Source organism: Anser anser, assembly GCF_964211835.1.
Source record: "Anser anser genome assembly, chromosome: 3".
NCBI lineage: Eukaryota > Metazoa > Chordata > Aves > Anseriformes > Anatidae > Anser > Anser anser.
This window is the reverse complement of record NC_139722.1, coordinates 3,918,207-3,930,464: the sequence shown is the minus strand read 5'-3', so window position 1 is coordinate 3,930,464 and position 12,258 is coordinate 3,918,207. Positions and strand designations below refer to the sequence as shown.

General features: G+C 45.4%; 2 protein-coding genes across 2 annotated transcripts in view; one reads left to right on the top strand and one right to left on the bottom strand.

Annotated features, from left to right (window-relative positions):
- The window catches only part of TRAM2 (translocation associated membrane protein 2), a 118,173-nt gene that overhangs the window by 19,215 nt on the left and 86,700 nt on the right, over positions 1–12,258 (bottom strand). The gene's annotated exons all lie outside the window — the stretch shown is intronic.
- Positions 4,206–6,767, top strand: IL17A (interleukin 17A). Its single transcript, XM_083830759.1, has 3 exons — positions 4,206–4,412; positions 4,977–5,221; positions 5,946–6,767. Exons 1-3 carry the CDS (start codon positions 4,386–4,388, stop codon positions 6,181–6,183), a joined length of 510 nt encoding a protein of 169 aa, XP_083686885.1. The 5' UTR covers positions 4,206–4,385; the 3' UTR covers positions 6,184–6,767.

Sequence of the window (12,258 nt, the reverse complement as noted above, 5' to 3'; positions counted from 1 at the left end):
CTACAGAGCAGGCTTCTCGTTAAGTACAACTCACATTACCTGGAAGCCCTCTCTTTCCCCTGTCCCTCCGAACATCAATCCAAAACCAAAGTGAGCGGTCTGTTTCCTTTGAGTCAACTCCTTGAACACCGAGTATCTATTAGATCACGCAACAGATGTACCAACCACGGATGGCAACCACAGCTGATGAAGAACTCCGATATTCATTTAGATGTGCCTGAAGAATTTAGGTGTTTAATACAGGAAAAAAAAAAAAAAAAAAAAGGTTATTTTATCTTTTTCTGACAAGTCTCCTGTGAAGATCAAGGAGAGGGACCAAGGTGCAGTGATTTAACCAGTTTGGAGGGGACCTCTGGCTGTCTCTGAACCAACTGCCCACTCGCAGCAAGAATGCAATTAATTTAAACTGAAATTCGACTTCGGTGTTGAATCAGGGTGCTCAGGGCTTTGGTCCATCAGGTTCTGAGTTTTTCTCTGAAACTCACTGGCCTCAGACACAGCCTAACCATTGATCTCCAAGAACTTCCCTCCACAATGCACAGTGGGTCACGCCGTGCTTGTATTAAGAGGAGGAGCGTTGCCTTGACTTACAGGGATTTGTAAGAATACGTACTCAGGAGGTGTACCTGTAAATACACTCTCCATCAGGAAAAAAAAAAAAAAAAAGTAAATATTTTTGTACATGTAAATAGAAAAACTCATTTTCCAAAAGAAGCATAAAATTAACTGATTGTGATGGGGGAAAAAAAAAAGTATTAAGGGATATCTGCCTTTTCTATTTTAATTTACAGCAAGCAAAGATCAACTCTGCCCCTGACTCACACTGTGACTTTGAGGGGAGAAAGTGTCACCAAAGCCAATTTATTCGAATGCCTGAAGGATCTCAGCTGGGTAAAGTGCTGAAGTAACAACTTAATCTTTCACCAGAGGCTAGAGGAGGGCTAGCTTTGATTTCTTTTGAAGGCTTTAGGTAACCTTTCACTCGTTTCAGTAAGCTTTTTTTTAGCATCCTTGTTTTCAGCTCTCCAATAAGTGTGGTTTCTGTGGCACTAATGTGCCGCTAATTGCTTCTTGCTTGCTTCTAATAGGAAGTCACAGAGCACGCAGCTCTGTAATATCACAGTGCTTTCGGTGGCACCCGCCTGAAAGACCATACACACAGGTTATAAAAACAATTGCTGCATGTGTCCTTAAACATCATAATAGAAAAAAACACAAGATATAGTCCTTTTTCCATATAGAAATGAAACTGTTAGTTAAGAGAGAGGTAAATGTCAAAATAAACCAAACTCCATTAAATTCTAAACTCATGGGAAAAATCATGCTTAGTTTTTCTTTTCACTCCAGATGAGGAATAATTGGAAAATAATTGTTTTAACCTGGAAAAAAAGCTTAGGATCAGAAATGTGAGAGTTTCATTTGTATAATTCAGACGTGCTGGAAGCATTTCAAGGTGTGTATTTTTTCCTAAGAGCCTCTCATCTTGCCTATGACAATTGCAAATTCGTGCATCCGTGGCTCAGAACAAACCATGGAAAGTTTTTATTTATATTGTTGTTTTTCACCATTTCAGAGAGCATTACGTCTGCTGTGTTTGAATGCTTAACTATTCACCTTTCACGTACTGAGGTAACGTAAACCACTGACACATTTAGAGTAGATAAGCCTGGATTTAGGGTCAGGCTGGTTGAACCTGACCTTCCGCTACCTTTGCAGGCTTTTGAAATCTTTCTTGCTTCTAAAATTGCAAATTTAACTGACCCAGTTTGAATGGATATTTCAGTAAACGGCATTAGAGAAAACCCCTTCTGAGGGAACCTTTTCCGTTAACCTGTACATCTCTAACTCTAAGAGGGAAACTGAATTATACAAGTCACTCTTCAAACGTCAGCATCTTTTAAACAAGCTGATTTAGGTCATGGCTATTCCAGAAACTGCAAGGTAAATTTTACTCTCGTTTGCAACCTCCTTTGGATTGCACAAGCTGAGAAAATTTGGACTCAGGAGTAAATATGAAGCACAGCTAATTTGCAACGTTTTCATCTGCAAACAGGATGAAAACTAGAGCTGAGAAGAGGAGTGGGTCAGACCGTCGAGTCTGTTACACCAAGTGTTACTGTAAGGTGCACACCCTGACAACTTGTCACCCACTGTCAGAGCAAAACAATGAGAAATATTTCCTAAAAGGAAAATGTTAAAGAGAAGGATGGATATATTCTCCCTCTCCTTTCTGAGATGTAAGCCCTTTCTTCGAGAATCTCTCTGAAACTGAGCCTGCATGCAGCATCAACACTTTTGTGCTCATACATTACTGACTCTCCAAACAGCTTCTCGAAAGTGTCATCAGAGAACACGGTGGTAGCTGATTTCTGCTATCTCACCGTCCATCAGGATCAGCATCATTACCTGGGAAACTGCATCCTGACAGATTTGAGCCTCTCTCCCTTTACATACCAGGTTTTGCAGCACTCTGGGTGGACTGCCCTTCCTTGGGAAGCACTGAGTTGTCCTAATTAGCTACCCCACGCAGTATTTGCTGGGGAGAAGGAGGAAGAAGACTCCGTAAGCTAGTGGCTGGGACATTTGCCTGGGAGGAGAACTCCAGTTCCTGGTTCCTACTGCAGTGTGTGCTTTATCCAAAACGTTCACATCCCTGCTTTGCTGCTGACTGACCCAAGTGTAAAGCTCTGAGCTCTGACCAAAGGATATTGAATAGGTGCACCCAGCCCCAGAGCATCCCATACATCCCAGCGACCAAAATGTTTGCTAGAGAGCTGTTAAAATTTAAATCCCCAAAAGCAGATGAGGAGAATCAATGCAGACATCCCTCCGTGCAGGCAGGGTCTCTTGGTCAAGCTCGTTGCTTTTAATGAGCATTCAGGGCTCATCAGCATCTGCCTAAAAAAGAAACAAAAACGGAGGCAGTTGCTATCACAGCAGCTGCGGTGAAGCTCAGGAAGGGAATCTCTCCGAAGCTGGTACCAAAGTATTAGGGTTTCCCTTTGTAAATTCCCAAAGCATCCAAAGTCAAGAGGAGGGACAGCCTTGAAGCAGCCCAGCATCTCCAGGACTGCAGCCCCCTGACAGTATCTTAGTGAAAATCTAGGAAAATGCAAACCTCTGGATTGGAGAATGGATCCTGCTTGTCACCATGTCAAATGGAGTCTGTCCACTTGAACACAGGGATTTAAACCTTGCACGTTTAAATACTAACAGGGTAGGGTACAGCTGCAGCACATTGGTCTTACGAGGATGGAGAAATAGCATGATCAGTGATCAGTATCACCCAGGACACAGGGTTGGGACGCAGGCAGTCGTGGGGCTACACGATGAGAGGTATTTCAGCTCCCAGTATTGTAGCATGATATCACGTATCCACCACAGTGCACCGTGGAGCAGATGCCTGCAGTTTCTTCCCTTTTTCCTGCCTGCAAGAGGGTCAGTTTTCATCTCACAGCCTTCACAAGGTTTCTCTTGGACCCTAACCTGGGAACTGAGGTTTTAATTACATCCTTCACATGTCCCAGACTGCGATCGTAGGATCACAGCCCTGTTGCATAGCACAAGATCATGAAGGGAAATAAAAATACAGCAGTCTCAAAAGCAAGTGAAAGCAGTGTTTTGGGCTTTGCTTCTCAGATGGAGAATGATCAGATTTGGAAATTCAGTATCACAAAACATTCTGGTCAAATTTGACATATCAGAGGTGAGGTATATAAAACGATAAAAATAACCTGATCCAGACTGGGAAATTTGAGAAAAAAATGAAATTTGAGAAGAAATCTGGGTTTTCAGACATCAAAGCAGGTGATAGGACATGATAAGTGTGGAGAGCAACTGGACGGGCACCAGCTGTCCAACATCTGCCCACCTCAGAATAAAAAGACATCAGACTGGTGAAGCACCACATGGATCCAAGCCATCAGTGCCGGTGACAGCAGTGCTTTGGATACTTAGAGCATCTCGAGCTGAGTCCGTGAAGCACGTCCATGTGCGTTTGACTAGATGTCAGCTGTAGTCCGAGTTCAAAATCACATAGTTTGCATCCACTCGCTGCAGCGTGCGTGACAATTTTTCAGTGGTTTTCTAACATCAACATGGAATTTTGTTACTACTTGAGTAACATAGCTGAAGCAATGACATCACCAGCAGATCTCAGAAAAGGTAAGCCCATATCCTGTCTTCCACCTATGGAATTTATACACAGACACTTTTTAATGTAAGGTCAGAAACCACAGTGAAGGTTGGGAAAAAAAAAAAAACACCTACTCCCCTTATCTAGGGCAGCACAAAAGCCCTTATAAAAAGACCAGCAGCAAGTGCACCCAGACACCTTCGGTTCGACAGAGCCCAGCACAAGCATCAGCTGCAGTAAGAAAAGGAGGATGTCTCCGAACCTTCGTGCTTCTCTGGTAAGAACTTGCCATGTGTTTTGTTTTCCCCTAATTTAATAGGGACATATTTAAATTCTAATAGCTGACTGTCGGGAATGGGGCACCAACCTTTTAAATGCTTCTTAAAATCACGAAATATTGAAAAGGACCGAAACAGGAAGCTGCTGAATAGCACCAGCATGGGACAGCAATGAGACTGTACATGTTTATTAGGGAATGGAGCTTCTGCCACATAAACCCAAGTCACGATATAAATTGAAAACTCAGTGTCTTTTTGTTGCTATATTCTTTCTGTTCTCTCTTATCTATATTATTTTGTACAATTGTTTTGTATAATTATTTTTTATAATCGAGATTTTGCGTATCACCAAATTACAATTGAGTGAATACCATATCTTTCAGCACTGTAAGAATTAGTCCGTGCAGAAACGGATGTGATATTTGGCATGTTTTCCCCTAATTTCCCCAACCCACAGCATGGACTTTTAACTACCAGCTAGGCTGACTCTTCCCAGCCCCACAGAAGAGCTGTGTTACTGCAGCTGCATGGCATTGTGTCCTAAATACACCTTTTGTCTTCAGTCCAGCTCTCTGCTGTTAATGCTGCTGGCCATGCTGTCAGCCAGCAGTTCTGCCTACGGGAAGGTGATACGGCCCGGGCTCAAGCCGGAGAGCCTCTTCAAGCAAGCAGATGCTGGATGCTTGACCCAAAAAGACGCTAAGTTCCCTCAAACTGTGAGAGTCAACATAAGCATCAGCAACATGAACCAGGATAACAAAGTGACTCTTGATATCAGCAAACGCTCGCTGGCTCCCTGGGATTACAGGTACGATCTCTGACCCTGTGGTCTAGAAATGACTGCCTTGGTCAAGAGGGATGCAGAGGCTATGCCCACATCTTTCATTACTTCACTGTTGAGAGGATAGATATTGCCCTGTTGGGCAATATCTACAGACCATACAATCCTCTTTGAAAGCTAATCAACACAGAAAAGGAGGACAGAGCAAAAGTATGGTCTAGGCAGAAGACAAAGCAAATTGCCTTTGTACTTTAATTATTTTATGTGCATACTGGAGTAGATCTTATCATAAAATGTATTCTTTACCTAAGAGATGATCAAAAACCTTGGAGGTCTGACATTGCACTAAAGTCAGTGGTGGTTTAATAACACCAGCATCAGGCCCTAAGAACATTTCATGTTCTGGGGGAAAGCTGAAGGTCTTTGGGTTCGTCAGTCAGTCCAACATGTTGTGAAACTCTAGCCACTTCTAATCACTCTTTCAAAGTCAGTGCCTATTTGAAGCAAGTCCTCTGCTAAGGCAGTTGCTTGCAGTCCTCGCACTTAAAAACCTGCAGTATGCACTTACTTATACTCTAGTTATACTTAAAAAGCAGAAATAGCAGAGGGTCTACTGCCCTTCATAGGCAGCTTTCCAGTGCATACAGGTTCCTAGGCTGGGAGCCCATAATGATCCAGACTATCATGCCTACAGAGATGCAGCAGCATTTCTACTGCAAATACTTCCCTATCCTCTCGTGTCAACTTACAGGATCGACGAGGACCACAACCGCTTCCCCCAAGTGATTGCTGATGCTGAGTGCCGCCACTCCAGGTGCGTGAACTCAGCCGGGCAGCTGGACCACAGCCTCAACTCCATCCCCATCAACCAGGAGATCCTCGTCCTCCGCCGGGAGCTGAGGGGCTGCCACCACTCGTACCGGCTGGAGAAGAAAATTATCACCGTGGGCTGCACTTGTGTCACCCCCTTGATCCAGCACCAGGCTTAAAGGGAGCCCGTGGTACAAGAGCAGGGAGCCACAGCAGGAGGACTTCCTTGCCTAACATCGATGAAAATCTCTGCAGAATGGAATCAAGCCATAATGATTAGCTAGATTCTCAGTTTTGTGCTTTTGGTTTGGTTGGTTTTGTTTTTGTTCCAAATCCTTTTCCCTTTTAAAACTCTGAATTCAGAATCTGGATCCTTTCACATGCTTCACTGAAGGAGTAATGGGAACTCTTTACACATCTTTAGTTAACACTTTGAAAAGTCTATTTATTTAACTCTATTTATGCTGGTGGGAAAAAAAATAATATAGCGTCTGTTTATTTATCTTCATGCAATAAGAAGTTGTGGATGAACATCCCTGGAAGTGTTCAAGACCTGGCTGGATGGGGCTTTGGGCAGCCTGGTCTGGTGGGAGGCGTCCCTGCCCATAGCAGAGGGTTGGAAGTAGATGATCTTTAAGGACCCTTCTAACCCAAACCATTCTGTGATTCTATGATTCTATGCAATAAAAAATCAGCAAAATAACTCTGTGGTGTTCTCCTTCCTTTCTGAAGAAACCTTTTCTCATAAAGCAAGAAATCACTCCATTCCATTAGGACCATATAACAGATTAGTATGAAACTAAAACCAAAAATCCTCATGATAACATCTAGCTCTGTTTCAGTAGAACATAAAGCATATAGAGGAGTTACGGTTTGCATCGTTAACACCGTTTTAGCAATAGAGAAACTAAAGACACCTGGAGGAAAATGATTTACCGAATGGCACTACACAGATTGACAGTAAAAACGGACCAGCAAAAAAATAAAGCAAAGCGGGCAATTACCCAGTTGTCCACCTCATTATCTGATTGGAAAGGAATTTGCAAAGAAAGGTTCAGCACAATACTGAGTGCTTCTTCAGTGGAAAGGAAAACTCCTTCCCCCAGAATGGAGAATGCACTTATACTGTGAAGCTTAATGCTGGTTACTACCGGGTAGACAAGGAACAGGGCATGAGTTAGGTGGATAACTGAACTAATTAACTGCTGGTGAGAGAAAATGGTTATTGCTAACCGCAGCTGCAGTTTCCTCCACGCTCACGTCCTTCCAATGCATTTGCTGCCAGCAGTCAGTGCTTCGAAGTAGAGCGCACTGACACAGCACTTCTACCACGGCCGTGAGGACGCTTACGTGGGTGGAAGTCTCACGCTGCAGGTATTTTGATTTAGATGCACCCAGATGAAAATGTTCCGTGTTTCAAATGGAAGGCTGGTTTGCGAAGACACGGGTGTTTTGTTTGCTGCCGCCTCGGGGTTATGTGTGACGTTCTCCAGCACCAACAAGACGCCATGGGCAAACGTAACAGAAAGTACACAATTTCCAAAGACACAGAGCTCAGGGAATGCAAATCCCAAATGAGAGGCAAGGCCCTTTCTGGTGAAAGCATCTTCCCCACATCCAGCTGTGCTAACTGGAGATGTTAGCATCTCAGCTGTTCCTGCGGGGAGTTATTCCCACCAGCTGTGCCAGCGAACCTAAGCCCTCCCTCATCTACTCTAGGCAAAATCAGGTGGGTCAGCTTGTACAGCGTAAACTCACAGCACAGCCAGGCATTTCGTAGCATCCTTTGACCTAGCAGATATACACTGGGCCTGGAAAATGTTAATAAACTGTGAGCAATCACAGTATCTGCAGCCAAAACAATGAAGTCCTGTCCATGCTTAAATTTCTATCAAATGCAAACAAAGCTTTGCCTGTATATAGGCATCTAGCAGTATATGAGATCCTAACGTTGCTCGTTTCCTACCTTATCTCCAGCTATTGCTCCTTAAGGTCTCCTGCAGGTCCCGAAGTTCACCCCGTTGGCTGTCCCAAGAGTATTAAGCGCAGAACTGACTGCCAAAAACACAGCGAGGAACCTGGCAATGCTCCGTGTTTCAAAGGGCAGGCTGCTTTGCAAAGACCCGGATGTTTTGTTTGCTGCTCTCAGGGAGGTGAAAAACCCTGAGGTTTTAAGAAGTCAAATAAATTTCAGTCCAGACTGAAATAAAGCTGTCTGTGTGGTCCATTAGATAACCTCACAACGTCCTACCACCTGATATAGAAGGAACTATAGAAGGAACCTGCTCTAAGGAACCTGCTTTGGCAGGGAGGTTGGACCCGATGATCTCTCGAGGTCCCTTCCAACCCCTACAATTTTGTGATTCTGTAACTTTGGTAAATTATCTGCAGCAGCCCAAGTAACTTCTAACAGTCAAAATGAAGGGCCCATCCTTACCTGGTAGTGATATGAAGCTTAGCTGGGGTTGGCACATGAGTAATAGAGACTTCTTAGCAATTCTGAGAGAGCTACAATGTGGAAAAAATCAGAACCAGGTCATGCAGCTGAAGCACCAAAACGCAGACATCTTTCTGCTGCAAAGATGCCCCAGTCCCTCTTCCAGCAGCGTCGTCCTCCCTCGGACCATTTATTTACCAACCCGATGAAATCTGGGTCTTAGGACACAACCATTTTTTATTTACTTGGCCTTGTGCCAGCTTCATGCTCTCCTCTGCCAGGTATGTGGGTGATGTGCATGCTCTACAGAAGCATTTCATAGGATGACTGCCTGGATTCATTTGGCCCCAGGACTACGTTCCATCCTGCTGTAAGTTCCCTTGGAAATTCTGGCATCATGAGCTAAGACGTCTTTCTTTGCCTTGCTAAACCCAGCTGACCAGGTGCAGGGCAATCCCGAACCAATGCACCTGACTCTGAGGTGACCTAATCAGTGCTTTGTTTCTCTGGGCAAACATTCACAGCTACAGTCCTTAGCTCTCACAGCAGGGGACTGGGGAGAGCAGGACCCCTCTTTCACCCCTGCACAGCCATATCAGTTTGAGGTTCAACAGTTAATGCTTGCTCTTGCTTGTTTTGGAGTGTTTCAATGCAAATTCCTGCTGATTTGCTGTCCTTTCATGATACCATAGTGGGCGGGGGTGGAAATTGCTGCAAAAAACTCTTCATCAAAAAGAGATTTCCAGTCCAGCACTGCTTCACATCTCAGTTTCATGTCAGCTTGCAAAATTTAAGCAGCAAAGGCTTACCAGTCAGCGTGCTTGGAAATCTATGAGTAAAACACAGCAGCAAGAGAAGCTTGAGGTTGGATTTGTGTGGCAAATGATCAGATAACGACACTCATCGGTGCCAGTTACCACAGCAAGATGGGAAGATGCCAGATGCTTGTGAAAGATGATAAATTCAACTGTTGGCAAGCCTTACCATGTGAAGGGGGTCAAGATAAGTGAGTACAGTACAGATCTCTGAAGTTGGTAAGAAAAAGCAAACCAAAAAAAAAAAATAAGGGCTACTTAGAAGACAATCCATCGCTACTCATTTACTGGAACAGGGAACCTTGATCACGATACAAACAAATTGTGCTTAGTAAGAATGTAGATAAAAGCAGAAACATAATGCTTTGTACTTGATAGAAAAACTATTGATTCTCACTCATAGAAAGCTATGTCCAGAAAATACTGAGTGGAGCCTGCTTAGTTCATGACCCCCAAAGAGCATCTGATGTACTCTTAATCCTTTGTTGAAGTTACAAGGGAGATTAAAAAAAAAAGGGGGGGGGGGGGTGGGGAAGGAGAGAAGGAATAAAAAAATAAAAAGAGATAGTTCTCTGAAGGAAAAATAAATAAAGAGAAAAAAAAAAAGTTTCACAGAAAGCCAGAACGGAACAGTGTTGTACAAGATGTAGTCCTGGACCACTCGCCTAGAATCTTCTGAAGCACAAGTTTAAAAATAATTATCAGAGAGCAAAGAAGTTGTGGAAGAAGGTAAGAAGGTTTAGGGGCAAGGGAGGGAAATCAAGGCAAGGCTCACATTTTATCCTGTGATGGTGACATGGGCACAGGTTTCTGCTCTGGGCCTGTCAGGCCATCTTGCAGGACAGCCAGGACTCACAGCTGATGTGGAAACTCACCCCATCACCTGCATTCATTGCGCTGTCACCACACCATAGATCCCCATAAGCCTGACCAGCAAACCATTCATCCCCTCAGAGTTTTGTCTGTTAGGCCTAATTCCCAACGAGCCGTGTCTACTTCTGGCTTGCCAAGCCATTGCTCCCTTGGCTTAGCAAACACAGGGCTTGCGCAGTTCTTGGTTTGTGTCATGAGCCCTGTAGGTTGCTACTTTTGATTTTTTTATATTTATTTAATTTCTATGCACTTTTAAAAACAATAGTTCTGGGAAACAGGCTGACTTGGTCTGTAGTGCTTTTGAGCACCCCCAAGAACATTTGCCTCTTGTCAAGGGTAACAGAATCACAGAATTGTAGGGGTTGGAAGGGACCTTCAGAGACCATCAGGTCCAACCCCCCTGCCAAAGCAGTTCCCTAGAGCAGGTTGCCCAGGCAGGCGTCCAGACGGGCCTTGAATATCTCCAGAGAAGGAGACCCCACAACCTCCCTGGGCAGCCTGTCCCAGTGCTTTGTCACCCTCACCGTGAAGAAGTTCATTCGCATGTTGGTGTGGAATTTCCTGTGTTCCATCTTGTGGCCATTACCCCTTGTCCTGTCCCCACAAAACACTGAAAAGAGGTTGGCCAAGTCCCTCTGTCTCCCACACTTAAGATATTTGTAAACATTAATAAAATCCCCTCTCAGTCTTCTTTTCTCCAGGCTGAACAGCCCCAGGTCTCTCAGCCTTTCCTCATAGGGCAGATGCTCCAGGCCCCATATCATCTTTGTGGCCCTCCGCTGGACTCTTTCCAGAAGATCCCTGTCTTTTTTGTAGCGGGAGTCCAGAGAAGCCTTGTTCACACCAGCAGGAAAATACATCCACAGGTCGCAGCACAAATCTGGGAGAAGGCATTTGACCTGGGCTCACGTCACTGGGGTGCCTCCCAGCCCATGCTTATGCAGGGGTCTCTGCGATCCGCTATCTTCACCGTCCCCTGAGAGCTGCTGCACACAAGGGGACTCCTGCCTGAGCTCCAAATACTGCCAAATGGGCACAGCCCAAGGGGGGGGAGCGAGCAGGAGGACAGGGAGCAGAGGTGAGGGAGGGGCAAGCAGAAAAGGAAAGGAATAAGAAAGGCCTCGAGGCTCAGACACCAGCCTGGGACCGCGGCTTGCTTAGCTCAGCGAGTTACGAGAGGGCACAGTGGGCCAGCTTCTACACCTAGAGCAGTGTCTTGTCCTCCTGGTGAAACAACCGAGCCCCTGAAGGCTGCTCTAACACCTCAGAGCCAGGGGATGCCCAGCTGCACGGGGAGCAGGGGAGGGGATTTGCTCTTGGGACAACCCAGAGCTAGGCTGGGTGTATTGACTGAAGGCCTGTGTGGCTGCACGGGGAGGGAAAAACAGGAAGAGCCCTTAGCCAAAGGCTGGTGGTGCTCAGCTGTTAAACATGCCTGCCCGCGATGCCAATATGGCCGTGCTGCTTACAGGAAGCCTGATGGCATTTGCCCCACGTTCTTAGATTGCTGGGAATCAAAGCCAACCACCTACCTTGACACAAAAGCCAGCAGTTAAAAAAAAAAAAAAAAAAAAAGAGCTAGAGGCTTATTTACAACCAGCTGCACTCTAAGAATGATGCTGTTAGGAGGAAATAACCCTTGCTGTCAGTTTTATTTAGAAACAATCCCCACACGAGCGCACGCCTCGCTGAGAGGTGTGTGGTTTGTAGCTGACAGAGCTGGCTGCAAAACCTCACGACCCATGGGCGAGACTTCCTTTAGTAACTACTTCTGCACCGTCTTAATTAGCTACTTCACCACTCATCCCATTAGAGCAAACCTTAGGGTGAGCTGACTGGTGTTCAGGAGCATCAGCACGGGAGTTTTCACCCGTCCAGCTCCCATAATTACAAGCAGAGAGAGACCTTCAGGCCAATTTTCTCCCCGCAAAGCAAGCGAGGACAACCCCACAGGCGATGCTGATCGAGAGGGAGAGAAATAGGTCACGAGCGCGGGCCGGGTGTCGGCGTGCGACTTCCTGGTCAGCGGTTACTGTAAGAGGAGCACTCTGAGAACGCCTCCCCGGGTTCGCATCCCACCACATGAAGGGCTCAGTGGTCATAACAAAACAGCCGCTGCCGCAGATGAG

Excerpts from the sequence above, each read along its gene's own strand:
- IL17A (XM_083830759.1), top strand. The coding sequence starts at position 4,386 with ATGTCTCCGAACCTTCGTGCTTCTCTG. Across the intron at positions 4,413-4,976 it reads CGAACCTTCGTGCTTCTCTG|TCCAGCTCTCTGCTGTTAAT; the intron begins GTAAGAACTTGC and ends TTTTGTCTTCAG. Across the intron at positions 5,222-5,945 it reads CTGGCTCCCTGGGATTACAG|GATCGACGAGGACCACAACC; the intron begins GTACGATCTCTG and ends GTCAACTTACAG.